At 43.2% G+C, this 19,352-nt stretch overlaps 1 protein-coding gene and 1 long non-coding RNA gene across 3 annotated transcripts; one reads left to right on the top strand and one right to left on the bottom strand.

Annotated features, from left to right (window-relative positions):
* Window positions 1-7,995: 7,995 nt before the first annotated feature.
* Window positions 7,996-14,418, bottom strand: LOC149353893 (uncharacterized). 2 transcript variants are annotated; one of them, XM_089582969.1, is made up of 7 exons: window positions 13,768-14,418; window positions 13,542-13,706; window positions 13,245-13,355; window positions 12,770-12,916; window positions 11,902-11,973; window positions 10,155-10,320; window positions 7,996-8,174 (listed from the first exon to the last, which is right to left on the bottom strand). In XM_089582969.1, the coding sequence occupies exons 3-6, from the start codon at window positions 13,282-13,284 to the stop codon at window positions 10,193-10,195; spliced, it is 387 nt and encodes a 128-aa protein (XP_089439095.1). In that variant the 5' UTR covers window positions 13,285-13,355; window positions 13,542-13,706; window positions 13,768-14,418; the 3' UTR covers window positions 7,996-8,174; window positions 10,155-10,192. The 2 variants fall into 2 exon arrangements, with proteins under 2 accessions (XP_089439095.1, XP_089439094.1); XM_089582968.1 differs by lacking the exon at window positions 7,996-8,174 and having other exon boundaries at window positions 8,717-10,320; window positions 13,245-13,348.
* Window positions 14,419-14,880: 462 nt separating this feature from the next.
* Window positions 14,881-19,286, top strand: LOC149353892 (uncharacterized). The gene is made up of 4 exons (XR_016291126.1): window positions 14,881-15,583; window positions 15,972-16,040; window positions 16,555-16,619; window positions 19,151-19,286. It is a non-coding gene; the product is annotated as an uncharacterized LOC149353892 (long non-coding RNA).
* Window positions 19,287-19,352: the final 66 nt, after the last annotated feature.

The following is a 19,352-nucleotide window of genomic DNA, read 5'->3' as shown; positions in this document are numbered from 1 at the left end:
TTTTCAAAATAGAAGCAAACAAAAAATTGCCCTCGACTCAAATTTAAACGGTCTTCTCTTTGCCGTTTCGTTCACCCAATGACGACACACGGCGAGACCAATCGAAACAGCGTGCAGGAGCACGTCACCACAACGTCCGGGAAGATAGCTTCTCATGGTTTCCTGGTCGCTGTAACACGTTTCCGCTGACGCTGATGGCGTCCTTTCCATGGTTACAAGCACGTGGGCGCTAGACTGAGACGGAGTGAAGAAGCCGAAAGCTCCACTCTAGTACAGGCATGCTGTCGTTGCTCTAATCTAACGACTGTTGCGTAAATCAGAGAATGTCGAAAAAAAATTCTCTCGACCTAACCGCACGTTTGTTCGGGCTCAAATTTCGCACAGAGGTTGCATTTGGCGGTCAGTTTTGTTTTATACCACATTTAGGTGGGGTACTTGCCTGATTCGGTCAGAATTATTTGGAAATCCCCATCGTCTGTGGCGACGGTGAACCAAAATCGAAAGACTTCGCAGGATGGATGGATGGATGCATAGGAGCGCCCCCTTTGAAACGGGGTGGTCGCAACTGCCACCATGCTCAGCTTTTGTTCTTTATTTTTTTTGTTTACTGTGTTGGCAATTCTCATTAAGAATCGCCACCATCTTTACCTACGGTTTCCTACAATTCTAACCTTATGCCACATATCTGCTTTTCAGCCGCCAATCCTCCAATCGCTTTTTGCTGACTTCCACTGCAGATTTATTTACATGACCATTGTTATCTTTAAACCCTAGGGCCCCAGGAAGAGTGACTGCGCCTGCATCGACATCCGGATGGATACCGTCACATTTGATTATGAGGTGTTCAATTGTTTCCACAGATCTACCACACACTGCACATGTGTCATCTTCTTCGTTAAATTTCTTTTTGTAGCTGCGCGTTCTAAGACACCCTGACCCAGCTTCAAAAAGTAGGGCACTGCCTCTTGAGTTATCATAGAAAAATTCTTTCCTTATCTGCCTTTTCCAGCATCGATATAGTTCTACACTATGTTTCTTTTCCATTGAATTCATCCAATTTTTAACTTCCGCGTTTTTAACCTGTCGTTTAGTGCTCTTTCTTTCTCCCTCCTCATGACCTGCATAATTACTGGTTAGTTTTCTAGTTCTTTTCCGCCACTGTGAGTCAACGCTCTTTCTGTATAAATATTTAAATGCCTTAGCTGCCCACCTGTTATCGTCCAATTTCCTCAGGCGTTCTTCATATAGTATTTTACTCTTAGCTTCCCGTGCTTCGAACGATGCCCAGCCCATATCCCCTTGTGCTGCCTCGTTTGTGGTTTTGCCATGGGCACCTAGGGCTAATCTTCCAACCACACGCGATGGTAGGCGTGGCGCCATCTCGTAGCCACCGGAGAAACGAGCCCTCTACCGAGGACGGCTGCGCGGGTGCGCGGTTTATTTTAAAGGAACTTATACTTCACCACAGATTCAAATGCGCCTTCGATGGCATCTCCAATGCACCCGCGGGAGCTCCCGGCATCGAATATTCGTGCCCTTGCTACGCTTCCCGTACTTTGAAACTTTTTCAGCCACCTTTGCAAGCACGACCGACGGGGCGGCCGACGATGAAATGTCGCCCTGAATTGCTTCCGCACGAAGCGAAGAGAGTTCGACTCACATAGCCAAGTCAAGGCCATGGCCTTCTCTTCATTGCTGTATGCCCGCATTTTCGGCGATGTCTTGCGCTTCTTTGCAGGAAAGAGCACCGAGCAAAGGCAATTCTCTCACCAGCTTAGCACAGCTACCGCCGGTGACAGAAAAACGAAAGCAGACGACGCGAAGCGAACATGACAACACTTTATTGCGATAGACAGAAACCGAACTCGTTGAAATTGCGGCAATTTTTGTGCAAACAATGTTTTCTATGTCCAACATTGATAACGTGGTGAAGTAAGTTCTTTTAAAATAAACCGCGCACCCGCGCAGCCGTCCTCGGTAGAGGGCTCGTTTCTCCGGTGGCTACGAGATGGCGCCACGCGTACCATCACTGCGAAGTCTTTCGATTTTGGTTCACCGTCGCCACAGACGATGGGGATTTCCAAATAAATCTGACCGAATCAGGCAAGTACCCCACCTAAATGTGGTATAAAACAAAAGTGACCGCCAAATGCAACCTCTGTGCGAAATTTGAGCCCGAACAAACGTGCGGTTAGGCCGAGAGAATTTTTTTTTCGATTTTCTCTGATTTACGCAACACGCGATAGAAAAAAGCATCCTTTCAGGTAGCATGGCTGTTTTTGTATTTTCTTGTGCGAACGTGAAGTAAGCCGAGCCTGCCGGCCGGCCAGCCTGGATGCCGGCAGACGGGATCCCGTCAGCCGGCGTCATAAAAAACGAGCTAAAGAGTGTTCTTGACGTAAGTAATAAAGCCTGGGATAGGAAAATGAGAAATATATCATTTTTCTGGGTCACTGGCCAATATCGAGTTGCTGGTAAAAAGGACAACTGTGGCACGAGCGAATTTGTTGCGAGAACCGCCTCGCAGCTGCCTCTGACCCGACGGGGTCCGGCTCGACTGGCGCCCGCTAGCTCCGCTGCTGAGGGCGTAGCGGAAATTGACCACGCTATTATTTTATTGCGAGATAATGCTGTTGACAGAAAAGCGGTGTGAAGAGTAGGCCTTTTATTATAGCGCAGGCGCCTTCCGAGCGCCGGCCGCTGCGGCTTCGACGCGAGACGAGCTATAGGCCTAGCGACGACCACGGCAGCCAGGCAGCAGCAGAGCTCGTCGCCCGGAGCGCCCGCGAGCGGTGCCGTTGCCGTAAGCTCGCAACATAAGCAGGCATGCTTTGTCGCTGCTCGAGTATAGCTGGCAGTCTTTCTGATAACAAGGTGATCTTGTCTTTCCTTGCGATATTTGTATACCAAGCCAAGCAGCGCTCAGGAACTGCTGCACGGCGGCGAAGTGCGACACTGGTTGTGGGCGGGTCTTGGGCAGAGCGGCGCAGCAGGAGGCCACGAAGTTCTTTGATGCAAAGTAATAGCCAGCGCCTCTGCTGGGGCTTTTTTTTCTAACAAGCTTTGAAATGCTTTTGCGTAAGAAAAGATGCTAGTTTTTTTCAATTTAATATAAAAGGACACAACAAAACATAAGATATTTTTGCTCACGAACACAATTAGCTTGTTATTAGTTGTTCATCCAATCATAATCGCTCGCCAGCTGAAGTCATATCCGTTGCAAAAATGCAAAAGAACACCGCTGTGTGCCGATGCCGTCAGTGCCATGGTTTTGATTCTCGAGCAACTTAGAATATTAAATACAAAAATATGCGTGTTATGACCGGTGGTAATAGCGTCGCCATAACTCAACAATCACAACAAGGAAGCAAAACAAGGCACTCAGATTATGGTGCAGGGCCCCTTTAACAATGTAGCTCTCGAATCAGTAGCGTCATACAAGTACCTAGTCATTCAGATCGCTTCTAACCTTAGCTGGAAGAGTCATGTCGAATTCATTGTCAACAAAGCTAACCGCATGCTAGGCTACTTAAAACAGAACTTTCGCTCGGCCCCTTCTAGTACCAACCTTCTCTTTTACAAAACGTTAGTTCGTTCGCAACTTGAATACGCATCTTCAGTTTGGGACCCGGGCACTACTGATCTCATTAACCAGCTAGAAATGATACAAAATAATGCAGCTCGTTTCATCTCTAATTATCACCGCACCGCAAGTGCATCCTCAATGAAATCTAATCTCAATCTGCTACCACTCACATTTCGTCGAAAGCATGCACGGTTATGCCTCTTTCATAAGGTATTTTACCATGATGACTTACACGATAAATTGCTCATTCCGCCTTCATATGTATCATCGCGCATTGGCATAAGGTTGGCATAAATTCATGCAACACTAAATGTTTCTCCGATTCATTCATACCCCGCACATCTAAAGACTGGAACCGCCTTCCCTCTTCCGTTGCAGCAATCGATAAATTTTGGTTATTTCAGTCTGCTGTGCGCAATATAGACCATGCGAGTTTTTCTTAACATTGTATAAAACCTACCTCCTTCCTGTGTGTTCATATATTATTCAATTTCACCACTGTGTACACTCAAACGTTATCGCGAATTTCATTGTGTTATATTAAGTGTTAGGGGACTTTGTTTACATCATTTTTTAACCAAACTGAACTGTCACTTACAGTATTAGTTGTATGTTCTTGTTGCTGTGCATATTTTTTGTTTGCTTATTGATTAAAACGCACTCCCCTCTGTAATCTTTATACCCTGAGGTTAATAATAAATAAATAAATAAACTCTGTTATGACGTCAAATGTTCTGTATACCATGGTGTATGTGCTGTTTTTATGCTGACGTTACATCAACCGTCGTAATAATGTACAGCATATGTGCTGCAACTGAATTAACATGACATGATCTGTTTATACGAGTACACCCCATGTTATGTTTTTATGCCGCACTGTACATTACACAGCAAAGGTGCTAACATATGCACATCCCGTAGCATTTACGAGAAGCCCATGGCCAGTTTTGAAAGTTGACTGAACACATGCTGTTCAATGCTTTACGGCACATAATACGCAATGTTACACTCCCGTATTTTTTAATCGGGGCCAGGCCCACGTTCAGATCAGAGGCATGCTACGCATGGTAAATATGTCATGTCTGTAGCCTGTCACTGGTAGTCGATGCAATAACACATCTGTGTGTACAAAGTTAGAAAAACCACAAAATTTGTACATATACATGTGTCTATATGCAGTACTTTTCTGCATCTCCTTCAAATATTTTCGGGTAGAGACACAATCTAGGAATAAATATTGCATAGAAATTAAATAGTTTTAGAAAGTTTTATTAAGTACACAGAGGTACAAAAAATAGCAAAAGCAAGCTATACAGAGAATCTACATTGAATGATATCAATGAAACAGTTATTTGCAAAAGCTACTAAATCCAATATCTAATCTGATATCACAGTTCATAAACACACTAAATTTGCTCTACACAATAATCCAATATCTAAGCTCTGATATCAGAGTTAATAACCACACTAAATCTGAGCCATGCACTCCTGCCACTTTTTTTGAACTTTTCAAGCTGCTGAAGGGCACTGTGCACTTTTGGGTGGACTGAGGTTATCCTCCGGGACAACTGCCGGCTCCTTTCCTCTGGGTTCATCCCCACCAATTGCCTGAAAAGGAAAAGACACATTTAGAAGCTAGATCATCCTGCTTAGACCGGCAGAATTTTAGGGCTAGTCTAAATGCATAACTGCCGTTAGGTTGAGTTTGATTCCCAACAGTCCAATGCTCTCTTAGCGCCACTTCTGTGGAAATAACGGTACATATTAACATCATTTACATGGTTATACTAGCTTTTCAAGCAAAACAAAGCAATAAAAGCACACAGAGTAAGGCATGCTGTGATGCCAAGAGAGCAAATGACTCCAGTATTAGGCAGGCAACAGTAACTTGTTCCAGACACTGCAGTTACTCAGTGCATTCTGATTTGGAATTCTTTATACAACCAATTTCTGTCCCGAGGGATATGCCTTGTGCATAAGCCATAGCGCAGTTACTGCCATATGCCTCAGCTTCTAATTTTGGCAAAAAATTTTGAATTCTGTGACTTGCAAATGAAGAATCTGCAATATTCTGGAGGAAGGCTCTACCACATTCACGTACACAGCCTCACACACAGCAATGGCTCGCATGCCATCGCTTCCTGTCTTAATGCTTCGCGGCCCGTACAGTACAGTTCTGTGCATACTCAGCATTTTTTCGCTTCCCTACTACTCAAGGCTCTTTCAGTCCCTTCTCTTCTTTCTCAGTAGTCTGCACAGTTTTCTTTCCGCGTTTCTGGTCATCAAAAAGTTTGCTTTCCCTCACAGCTCATGAGCATGTCGTGTGAGCTCGCTGCGGGTGTATCAAAGTGAGAAAAAAAATTGCGCTCTATTCATACCTTGGCTCCAATATAACGCGAGGTGCTTTCTGAAGCATACGATTTTGAAAAAGAAACTCGTTCTAGATTCATGCATTATATGGTAGCGCTGCTTTTGGCAGGTGCCCGTCTGTAAATTTCTCATAGAAATATGTGAGAGTGTTGCTGCCAAGCCGCAGCACTTGTGCTGGCTTTCATGAGCAGAAGAGTAGCAAACATATCAAGGCATCAGCAGAACTTTGTTCATTACCAGGTTGTACCCTTCCTAAAAATTCACATGAACAACAATCACATTCCTATCGTTAAGTCATTGTACTGGTTTCTACAGACACATTATCGTCCAAAAAAAGATAATGTGGCTGATAGCACATCACTGCACAAAAATGCTGAAATCATAGGTTTTTGTCAGCTAGGGATGTTACACATGACTAGAGAATACAGCCAAGCTCTGATTTTATTACTCAGTCAAATGATTGAAAGAGCTGAAGAAAATTATTAACCGAGCCATACTCGCATAAAAGCTAGCCTTCAAGACTTCTATAAAGCCATGAAGAACAGCCCAAAAGAACAATACACAGTAAGCAGACAGGTTGAGCGGACGTGTGTGCATGTCGTCCTTTAGCACAACTCTTCGTGGTTTTGGAGAATAGAAAGAGACTAGCATCTTTCACAGGGCTTAGTTTGCAACTACAGCACATTCAATTGCAACTCATCTCTGGAGGAGGGCTCAAGGATGTTTAGCATATGAAAATAAATATTCTTTACTAGATGCCTTGTTAGAATGAAGCTTAATTAAATCCTGCCTACTATTCTCCTGGCCTTCCCTGAAACAGCAGGGTTCACCAAGGATTTCTTGCATTTCATGCGTTCATATTTCTTATTTCTTTGATACAACAGCAGTTTCCAAGCAGCAGAATTTTATTGGCCCAAGCAAGGCAAATCATCAGTGGCCAATGCTTCCATGATTGGGAAAATGCTGGACACCAATCGAAATTCGTGCTTGGATGTGGTGACAAGCCAACCATTGGCCAATGTAAGGAAGGCCAAGCATGGACAATCATTGGAAATGCCCTGGGCCATCATAGGGCCTGTACTCTAACACCATGTTGAATCCAAGCAGTTTCTTTGCTTGTAGGCCAATCATGTTGGCCAATTAATATTCTAGCTTTTTCCTAGCACCTTGTTTTTTCAGTACCTGTAGCTGCTTCTAGCCCTCCCTGGTCCATTCTGTGAGGTATTCTGCAAGCAGTTTGGGGCCACCACTTGACAAACATCTGAAACATATACAATCCCTTCTAGGAGATGATGGTCTCAAAAAACACCATTATCGCCACTTAGCAGCATGGTGTAAAATGCAACAGTACAGCAGCTGATTGCATTGCTGTAAAAGACTTCTGCAAAGAAAGGTGCAAAGTACTATATTGGACCAGGCATCTAAAAATTGCACATTTTTGAAAATCTGCCAGTCTGTACGCATCTTGTTTGCTCCCCATTTACAGCAATATTCAAATGTGGTGAGGCACCGTGAATTCAATAACTGTTGGAACACTTTGCAAATGCATTTTTTATGCTGTTAATCTTATCTACAGTTGCATATTTTATTCTCACTGCTGCACTGAATGAGAGAAATCTGCAGAGACTTCGGCAAACAGCAACATAAATCACGAGGTCATCTCGATGAAGGATGTTTTTCAGATAAACTGGAAAAAAACAGCCCGGAAAATGCTGTAGTAAAAATTTCTGCCATATAAAATTAACAAACCTTGGGTTCAAAAGGGACTAACAACATCAAAAGGCAGAAAAAAACCATTGTTCATTGAACAGCCCTGTACTCAGGCAGTAGATATCGACGTTCCAGAAGCAAGCAGACTTGCTGCAATGCTCCATGAACGAGTGAGGCATAACCACCTAGTCCTAGATTTGCAATTGATTAGCTTGTATAGCTGCAATAATGTTCCCATGATTTATGTTCTGCACATCTATCCGGAATATTGTTTTGTACTCTACAGACAACAGATGAGCACTACTAAATACACAGCCAAAATCAGGTAGTACGTTTACTTCATGCATTTATTTGTATACACAGAATATTTAAGTGCTGGATGCAGCCATTAAGGCTGCATGACGCCTTGCAGTCCAACCACCTTCCTGGTCCCCCGCGAACATCAGCCACCTCTTTGTGGCATCTGCGACACATGCTTCTGTGGTGTCAAACAATCTGCGTGTTGCACCTGCCAAAACAGAGTACATGCACACCAATGCCATAAAATTAACAAATACGCACACCAAAACAAGTCAGCAATAAATGAACTTTCAGAAGAAACAGACACACTGCAAATTGTATGAAATGCTTCACTAAAGAAAAAGCTAAGAACACAAACTGTGGCTGCAGGACAAGCTGAACTGTTATTGTTCATGTAAAGCACTGAAAGAAAAATCAGGGTGTCAGTACAGGCCTCTGCATAAAATTTAGTTGTGATACTGTATAAACTCATGAAAGGGGTGCACTTTTTTTAATTTGGGCTGTGAATTTGGAAGGTGTGGTCCATACATGAATTAAAAAAAAATAACGTATAACCATGTTTTTTAACTATGTAGTGCAAAACGAGGGGCACCCCATTTATTGAGAGGACATAGTAGTAGCGCTTAAAAAAACAAGGACGACGGGGTAGAGAAAGACAGCACAGGCGCTAGTCCTTGTTTTTTTAAGCGCTACTACTATGTCCTTTCAATCTAAACACCAACTAGCCCAGCTGTCTGCCTTAAACCCCATTTATGGCTGCAGCCCTTATACGAGATTATATGGTAATTAGAATTCCATGGGGTTGGATTTGCTGGTGCTATATATACACACCGTGCCTTTACCACCGCGTTAAGCATTGCAGCCATTATCGCAAGGGATGAGTGCATGTGCTGTACATTCTGAAAAATTTGCTGTCAATGCACGCTCTAAATGTCTGCACCACCATGTACTTCGACATTTCTGGTAAAGCTAGGAGGCTCTGCATACACAATAATTTGTCTTTTACTAATTAATGCCACTAAACCAATAAGCAGGTATTTCAACATGGAGATACATTTGCTGTCACAACACTGAAACTGATATCTGAAGTAGGTTAGCCAGCATGTTGCAGAAATGGAAATGAAAGAAGAGTTCGAAAAGCCTGAACACACAACTGCTACATCTTCAGAGCCTTTTTCCACTTCATTCTTCTGTCAACATTATGTCGAAGTACAACACATTTATGCACCTGCCATGAAAATTAGAAATAAAGATAATATTGATTTCAACCCATTTGCAAATTTTTCTGAGAAATTTTATCAGAGTATGCATGAAATTTACATTATTTCCAGACTCACCTGTTGGGTCGAAAGTTCTAAGGCTCACTTTCAATGCAAAATTCAGCAATACCTTTGGCAGCATGCAGTGCTGGATGTTTGAGACATGTCGTTTTGTCTCTACACTGGCAGCATCTACCGTTTGATCAAGGTATATAATCTTGTTTCAAGCGCATTCATCCTCTACACCCCCGCCACACAGTAGCTGGCTCTGGCCTCACATTGATGTGCAGCGTCCCAAGCACTACACTTCCTCTCTGCTGCATGCATTGCTGCCTGGGAGTGATATTTCTGCTCGATTCCAGTTTTGGCTACGTGACGAGCTAAGTCTTCGCAAACTAAGCACTTTCATTTGTGACCTTATGCTCACCGAAACGCTCATATAGTCTGAGAGCCCTGTACCTGCATGGAGCCTTAAGTAGTCACTGCAGGGTTTTCCCAGTGGTAGAGACGGAAAGGCTCACACTTGCACATGCCTGACCTTCTCTCCACGCCTTCCTTTGTGCCTATCCCTTACCTACGCTCAATGTTGATGACTGGCTAAGCCTAACTGAGGTTTGGCTTATGGGGTTTAACGTCCCAAAGCGACTAAGGTTATGAGAGACGCCGTAGTGGAGGGCTCCGGAAATTTCGACCACCTGGAGTTCTTTAACGTGCACTGACATCGCACAGTATACGGGCCTCTAGAATTTCTCCTCCAAAGAAATTCAACCGCTGCGGCCGGGACCAAACCCACGTCTTTCGGGTCAGCAGCCGAGCAGCCTAACTGAGGAATGCTGCACATAGCTCTTAAAGTAGTAGTACCTAGTAGTAGTTGGGCTGTTCACTCCCACCACTGCACACTATTCCAGTTTATGGACGGCATTGCTTACCAAGAAGCAGGCTCAGAATGTTTCTGAGGCTCTTAAAGCTATGCTTTAGGCCCCTCGAGCCTGCCCAGCTGCACTGCAGGGCAACAGGCTTGCTTACTGTTGCCTTCAAAATTCGCTGCACAGCACCCTTTGCATCTGTGCCCCCTTTTAATGCAAAATATGAGACCTGGAAAAAGAAAAAGGCTGCACTGAAGTTCAAGCACATTACGCTCATGTAGACGTGCTGGCCCTGCGAAGTGCCTCAACCGCAGAAAGGGTTATGTGCATAGATTTTTCTAAGTTCACACTGTTGAAATGCATGCGTGTTTAGTCTATCTTCAGGTACAGCTCTGGTATACCAATTAAAGGACTATAGACACCAAATTTTTGCTTGAGTGTTTTCTTTCAGCTGATACCTTACACCTAATATACATGGATCAGCACGTGTATTCACATATACGACCATTATATAAATTGTAATTGCATTTCTTCTCGATTATGTTTTGGTTTCACAACCAAATGATGGCTGTGAAATGTATTTGGCCGTCAGGTCACATGAGGTGTGAAAAAAGTGGCAATATAACTACTGATATGCCATTTGTTGTCGTCCCAGCTCTCGAAGCAGACTGGTTTAGGTGTTGTAGTCGATTAAAACTATGTATCAGCGTTAATATTGCAGGTTTCTTCTTCATGCCTCGAGCAACCTAAAAGTCCACCACACATCACAGCCATCGTTCAATTCATGAAACCAAAGTAGCATGAGCGCATGAGAAACCAAAATATACCATTCATGTATTTTAACGTCTAACGCATCATTTGAAAGAAGAAAACGCAACTAAAATGAGGTGGCTATAGTCTTTTAACAATACTTGAAACAAATAGCTGAGGTTTGTATAAAAAAGTGTCTACAGCCACGAACAAGCTTTCCTTAGCTTCAATTTTTCCCCCTGAAATTTAATTAGTGCTCACATTGCCTCCGACATAAAAGCTCTTTGCGGAGTTGGGTTCCTACATGAATATATATACGCTAGATCTCTCAAGTAAAATGCTCTAAAGGACTAACTACATACCAAAGACTGCATGTGCTGCTCATCTTGCAGATAAGCGTCAAAAGAAATTAGTGCCTCCAGCGACACTACCGGCAAACCAGGGCAGTCTGCTGGCAGCCTCAGAGCAGCTTGAACTGATCTGCTGCGTTGCTCTTTACGCAGGTCATTTACCGTCACGAGGACGTCTGCAAGTTTTTTCATAACTTCTTTTTCAAAGCATAGAAAGTGTAAAGGAGAGACATGTTTAAGCACTTCTCTTTTTAAGATCATCTCTGAGCAACGTAACTAAAGAAAACTAATCTGTCGACACTTCACATCTCGAGCATTGTCATTGCTGCGATTCGCATTGCTACCACTGAATTTCACTCAGTGTAGTTGTGAACTTCTAAACACGCTGTGCCATACGACTACCCTCTCAATAAGCCATGCAAGCTACTCAGAGCTGTCATCACCGCATTTTGCATGTACAGCCAATATATCTTTGACAGCATTGCGACATGATTTATTCCAGTTAAACAGGGCTGTTCATGAAGTTTTTTTTTCTGGAAAGATTGAAGAGGTATTAGGTGATACAACATTTCCTGTAACTTTGGAAAATGAACTCGAGATCCGTCATCTTTATCAGGAACACAAAACAAATCGAAACCATTAAACCACGACACAGATGCATTTATATTATGATTTAACTGTAAATTGAAATATATGCTTGCTCTTCTTACAGATCTGACGTCGGTGAAGCTTTTGAACTGCGTCCAAAATTGCCTGCAATGTCGCGGGTTGGCTTTCTTCCACTGCAAATAAAACAGTATCCTAGTGTAAGCATTATTCTCGTCCCACAAAATTCTCACATAATGAAAGGGCCCTTTGATCACTTTCTCATCGAAATCTTGTCATGCTATGGTTGTTGCGAGGCAACACCCAAGAAATGCACTCCCATCAAAATTTGCCAAACTTCTCGGCCCTGCCATTGAATACGCACATTGTCAGCCCATGAAAGAAGCCAATGGTCATGAAACAAAGTAAAGCATACGGGAAGTTTTGTCTTTCCATTGTTGTGTTCATCAGTCTACAACTAGTTGTGCAATTTTCCTTTACATAGAAAAGATTTCAACAAAACAGAGGAGAAGGCAATCACTTCTCCAGCCTTCTACTTTTATGCATATCTGGACAACTACTGCAGCGACAGGCAGAGCACCGTACGAGATATGCTGAGGTCATAGGTTCAGATCTCACCAGCATTATGTGGTTTTCTTCTGCTCTTTGCTCCATATATCTCCCATCTTTGAAATGGTTATGCTAATAATTTCTCACCAATTGAAACCATCATAAAATTGGCCCCCTATGCTTCTCTCGGTTTCAAACACTCCAGTACCCTTGTCTGCTAGCAGCCCTCTCTATGTACAACTGAGGTTAAGCTTCTCAAAGTCTGCTTGGTTACTCACTGGAATAGAGATTGCTAAATAGAGATTTCATGAATACTGAGGTATGGGTTTAGAGTGCCAAGACAAACAGGTTAATCACAGTGAACATAATTTTTTTATAGATAAGCAATTTGTCATTCTTTAAAATAACAGTAGCCTAACATACTTTGCTGTGGTGCTGCTGTTTCTGCTGCTGGTGGTGGAGACACCGCAGGCAGCTGCTGACCTATGGTTGCTGACAGCTGAGGTATTGCAGCCTCGCTGGTCTCCGTCCTGGACACTGGAACCGGGAGGAGTTCTGGTTCCCTGCAGGCTGTTACAAAATACAACAACTACATGCAATGCTTTCCATGAGAGCTGCTCGTAATAATCCTGTCAGCTCCATACGAATTTAAAGTGTTGATATTCAAGTACTATAGATCACAGTCAAGGAAGCAGTGAATGGACTTCTCATGGTTCCCCTATTAGCACCTATGTATGTCTTTTAAAAGTCGGTACAGAAACAACAGGTAAACTTTGGCATAAAACTATTCTTACAGTTTAAATTAAAGTATGATTCACCCACTGAATGCACAGTTTTTACTTGTTATATTCATGGTGCATTTTAAATCTGGTTGCCAATTTCTAGTAGCCCTCCCTACCTGTCAGTTCACGACAATGAGCCTGCGACTGGGTTGGCATTGGGCTCAACGGCTGCCGCACATGTGGTCTCGCAGAAGGTGGCGGTGTTGGCGGCGGTGGCAGCCTGCGAACTGTTTTTCATATATAAGAAGGCCTAGGGGAGTGAAATACTGAGAATTTCTGAAAATTAAACAATAAACGCTGCAAACATGCATGCAGGAAAACTGCAAGAATAACATGGGCAAAAAGTAGTGAACAGTTCAAGTCAGCTCTTGAATATACCATTTAGAATGAAGACACTACTAGGGGTTGGGTACCTTTTAGCTGGTGTGGCGGCTCCACCACCAGGCCCTCTTCATCTGAGCTTGACAGCAAGCGCCGCTTCCGAACTTTGCAAGATTGCCTCTCATGATCAGTGTCAGAGTCGAGGTTTGATGTGTTTTCGGCATCAGTCAGTCTGTCCAGTGCCTCCTTGAGGGTATCTAAATGGGCGTGCAAACCTCAGTCAGCAGTTAATATTATTTCGCTAAGAATAAACATTACCTTTCGTGGCAACGACTCTAACTTCATGGAGGCTTCATTTTTCATCAATCAGCTTCCTTGAGGTCATTGCCTTGATGGCATCCAATTTTGTTTTAGCCGGAGGCCAATAAGCAAATGCTGATGTTGCATCATTCAAAAGCCATCACGATGGAACAACATATGTGCTCTTGTCACATAAAAACTGAACCAAATGATACCTGGGGGAAACAGAATTAATATTAGATATAACAAAACTGAGAAAAGCTGCAATTTTTCTTTCCATGCAAGTTTTCGTTACATCCAGTTTTCATGTGAAATCTTGGAAGGACCGTGCAGAAGAGAAACCAGAACAAAAAGATTAGATGAAATGGCTCGGCAAATGTTCACAGTAAACCCCCGTTACTCGGAAGTCTGAAACATGGAGACAATTCGTGATTACATTGACAGCAGACGTTTAAAGGGAGACCCTGGTCTTTAAAAAAAAAATTTGATTAATGAAGTCAGGTATGCAATCTTCACGGAACATGTATTTTGCCACGCTGATTCGAAATATGTAAAGTATGTAAAACAAGCCCTTGTGCACTTATGCAATATGTTAAGTTAATTTTTGGAGCTTTCAAAAAAGTTTGCAGTAGGGAGCTTGCTAAAAGTGCGCCATTGGTTTGCCTTGACATCAAGGAATGAAATAAGGATAAAATTATCCCGCTGTCTATCATAGAACTTGAGTTAAGGTTTCTAAGTTGCCACTCCAGAAACCAGTATACCAACTTTCCTTGCCATTCCTGAAGCGGCAACTTCAAATCTCCATAACTCAACTTCTATAACAGACAGGATGATAATTTTGCCCTTACTGCACTCCTTAATGTCAAGACAAACCAATGTCATGCATTTCAGCAAGTTCCTTGCAGGGAAATTTTTTAAATGGTCTCTCCAAATGACTTGCATAACATATTGCACAAGCACACAAGGACTTCTTTCTCATGAAACTAGATTACATCCCAGTCAACCACGGATATCCGTGGTATATCCGAGTAAGGTCCGAATCTCCAGTGCCAGGCTGGGATGTCCATAGGGCATGCCTACGTATGTCCATATTCGGATATACGCATCGGAGATTCCGTGTATGTACGAGGGACGTTCGTTTTTGGATGGCTGGCGGACATCCGCCGGCGGATGTCCGAGGAGTATCCGTAAACATCCCTCTTGGGATGTGAGCTTACATGACATATATAATTTGTTTTCCCTCAGACGAACATTTTAAAACAAATTCTATTTTGCCAATGCCAAAATTCACACAATCACATTTCTACCACCAACTAGTTTAATATTCAGATTGATTAAGATCACTCAACTATGGTGTTGATGTTAAAGAACCAGAATTAAACGAATCGCTTGGCTTTCTGGCGCCAGTGCTCATAATTAACGCCCTTTTATCCTGCAGCACTCCTTCGAGGTAACCGAGGCATGTAGCCATGCATGCTGCCTTCCATGAAAACAAACCCTAATAAACTCCTACCAGGGGCCGCGGCAGAGCGGTAAGCCTAAAAGTCAACCCAATCCAATCTATCAGCCAAGCCAATATTTGTGGCGCGATGGTCTCGTTGGTTTTCGTCGCGTGGTGCTCCTTTCGACCTTTACTTTTGCTGCAATGTGCGGTTTGTTCGCTCTGTGGTTGCTTGGCTGTGCTACAAATGTGTTGTGTCATCTACGCGCTCGAAAAGACGTTCGTTTGATTCTGAGGCTCTCGTGAAAAAGCTCCGGTGTCGCCTGACCCCTTGCCGAGACATGCTTTGTTGCTTTGGATGAAAGAAGCGGCCATGGTGTTAACACTTGCGAGGTAAGTAACTGTGCTTGAAAATTACTTTCAGGGTGTTGCTGTGGGATGACTAAACCGCATTAACGCAGTTGTACTCTGTTGCGCTACTTGTTTGCCACGGAGTGGAAGTTGCAAGCACTATGCATTAGCTGCCGCAAACGTGTTTCTCGTGTTTGTGAAAAAAAGTTGACCTACGTTTCTCATCAAAGGAGGTGATTCGTTGCCACCCCTGCAGAATTCTGCCATGGATGGAGACGGTGTGTAGTTGCATGGTTTGAATCTTAAGGCAATTGCGCGTAGGTTCATAATTACGATGAAACAGAATGCACGAAAAGCATAGTGCCAGGACGGTGTTAGTTTTTCAGTGCTTCGCGACTTAGTTTTTCTTACTTTTCTGTTGCCTTTGCAGTGTGGATGTGGCCTGGCTACCGAGTGTATTGGTGCCTACATTAATTATGCCAAGCCGTGGAAAGCACAGGTAGGTTGAAAATGTCATATAAAAGTTGTGCATACTTCCACAGCTTATTAATTTATTTATTAGGCTTGCCAAATGGAAGTCTCCAACCATCCACTCACTACACAGTACTTTGCACTGTGCAGTAGCATTGTTTAGGAAAGCTTAACTGTTGTGTTAAATTTGCGAGCTTCAGTCACATTTTTCACTTACTTCCCAATCACTGAGTGCAATGAGCTCTTGCAGTGCTTTGGTATAACTTTGCCAAACATGTTATGCCCACAGGGCTCAATGCTGAGCCAGATAGCAGGACCATATATGGCACCCCTAGAGCCACATGTTCCTGGATTGTGACCAGACCTCTCTTCCTTACTCCTGTGCAGCTGTGGATCATCAAATATGCTGTCAGTGCCCTGATGCGTGATTCATCAGGGAACCCTGTGGGCATTGTAGTTTCGACAGAGATTGTGTTTTGCTGCATCATTGACAACGTGCAGTATAAGGTGCTCTCTCATACTTTATTTTCTTGTCCATACAGTGTGGATGTGACTGACCTAAGCTAGCAGCTATATAGTACCTGCAGCTTACAGCAGCAACCTTCAGGTAAGTTTGAACTACAGTGCAAGTTTGACCCTGTCACATAATGGATACTTTCCTTCTGTTTGCTCTGTGCAGCGGAGGGTATCTAGCTATACTGCAGTGTACTTGTACAATAATGGATAAAAATTTGTGGTATGAGAGTTCTTTGTGAAACATTTTCTCCGTGCTGTTAGCCAGAGCAATTTAATCAAAAGCCTAGAACCAGGAGGGGACATGGATACTCGATCTTATTGAACAAATTTCAGCTGACTGCCTGGCGAGGCAATGCAAAAATAAATATTTTCGGAAAATCGACATCCAGCAAACTTTTCTCTATGAGTGTACCTTGTGCCCAACCTAAGTCATTAGCTAGCTTGCAACGATGTGGTAAGGATCCCTACTCTTGCACTTGAATTTTTTTGACCATCAGTGTGGAAGTGACTGCCTGTGGGAGTAGCTGTGGTGTCTTGCAATGTAAAAGACAAAAGAGCTACTACTGGGGCGAGTTGGAAATACATACTTGAAGGAATTGGTGAGCGCTATAGAAACACTGAAAAGGGACAAACGCACAGGACGAAGCGCTTTCTAACTACTGTTTAATCTCAGAAGAAACATTACTATATACACACATTTGACGACAAGAATGAAGGAAAAACAGGTAAAAACTACGCGCGCTTACAACAGCCGAAGATTACTGTTCTTGAGGGAGGTTAATTCTGTTCCCCCTAACATCACTGAAGGGGAGCTGACGCATTGCTTATCTGGAGCAATGTGCATTGCAAAAGCTTCGATAATTTCTTGTTCCCGTCTGTTTCTAGCCCTACCTATTACTTTGGTGTTTTTTAGCAAGGGTATGCATTTATAGTGTGCGAAATGAGGTGCCAGATTCCCGGACTTTGCAAGTTGTTCACTTGATCTTTCGTGTTCCCGGAGACTCTTGTTAAGGCATCTTCCCGTTTGCCCTGCGTAAGTTTGTTGGCAGCTGAGGGGAATGCTGTAAATGACGTTTTCGTCACACTTTACATAGGTGTTTTCGTGTTTGGTGTTGCACCCAGGTTTCTTTTTGTGGTCTTCATTCTCGTTGACCTTTTTACACATTCCAATGAGCTTATTGGGAGCTGAAGAAACCACCTGGACTCCGTACTTGTTAGCTGTCCTCCTTATTCTGTGGGAGATATTGTGAACCTACGGCATCACGGCAGGGCGTCCCTCGTAGCTCATTTTCTTAGTTTTGTGGGACCCAGTAACTTCTCTTAGTAAGCTTTCAGCAATGCCGCAAAGTAACTGCTCCGGATAACCGCTCTCCTTCAATTGGGAGACCTGTTGGTCTACGCTCTGAATTATCGAGTGGGGGCAAGATTTTCTTATAGCTGGTTTCAGGCAAGACGTAGCTACAGCTCGCTTTACAATTCTGGAATGACTGATAATTCACAGCGTAGACCAACAGGTCTCCCGATTGAAGGAGAGCGGTTACCCGTCGCAGTTACTTTGCTGTACTGCTGAAAGCTTACTAAGAGAAGTTACTGGGTCCCACAAAACTAAGAAAACGAGCTACGAGGGACGCCCTGCCGTGATGCCGTATGTTCACAATATCTCCCACAGAATAAGGAGGACAGCTAACAAGTACGGAGTCCAGGTGGTTTCTTCAGCTCCCAATAAGCTCATTGGAATGTGTAAAAAGGTCAACGAGAATGAAGACCACAAAAAGAAACCTGGGTGCAACACCAAACACGAAAACACCTATGTAAAGTGTGACGAAAACGTCATTTACAGCATTCCCCTCAGCTGCCAACAAACTTACGCAGGGCAAATGGGAAGATGCCTTAACAAGAGGCTCCGGGAACACGAAAGATCAAGTGAACAACTTGCAAAGTCCGGGAATCTGACACCTCATTTCGCACACTGTAAATGCATACCCTTGCTAAAGAACACCAAAGTAATAGGTAGGGCTAGAAACTGACGGGAACGAGAAATTATCGAAAATTTTGCAATGCACGTTGCTCCAGATAAGCAATGCCTCAGCTCCCCTTCAGTGATGTTAGGGGGAACAGAATTAACCTACCTCAAGAATAGTAATCTTCGGCTGTTGTAAGCTAGCATAGTTTTTACCTGTTTTTCCTTCATTCTTGTCAGCGCGTGTGTTCCTCCCTCTTGTGTGTATGATATGAAGTCAAATGTGTGTATTTAGTCATGTTTCTTCTGAGATTAAACAGTTGTCCTGTGTGTTTATCCCTTTTCCGTGTTTTTATAGCGCTCACCAATTCCTTCAAGCTTGCAATGTACACGCATTTTTCATGAACTGGTACAAAGCTTTGCATTCGGGCATTTGTTTTTGCAGTTTTTTTTGGAAAAGCAAAATATTTTGTATTGCAAGAAATATTCTCACCTCTGTTGCTTACAACTTACTAGTTGTTCAAGATGTAAACATGCTTTCGGAGTGGCAGATGACTAATTTACTTGGCACGGTGGACTTACTCCATACAACTGAATGGTGTCTGTCAAATCCGCTTGCTTTAATGACATATTCTGAACTTAATGTTTACTGTTTTCTGCAGAAGACGTCCCCGGCTTGTCTACAAATTCATCATGGTCTGTACAGTATCCTTCCTGCTGCTGTGTATGGCCGGCTTGATGAATTCCTCATGAAGACTGAAGACGGCATTTATGTCATAATAAAATCATCCCGACTGATATGCTTTGCCATTTTGGTCGATTGCTTTACAGATTCATGCAGATTACATACAGCAAGGTGTATGT

Source organism: Amblyomma mixtum, chromosome 3, assembly GCF_055824585.1.
Source record: "Amblyomma mixtum isolate Tamu chromosome 3, ASM5582458v1, whole genome shotgun sequence".
Taxonomy (NCBI): Eukaryota; Metazoa; Arthropoda; class Arachnida; order Ixodida; family Ixodidae; genus Amblyomma; species Amblyomma mixtum.
The sequence above is the reverse complement of the archived record's forward strand: the minus strand, read 5'-3'. Positions and strand labels throughout refer to the sequence as shown.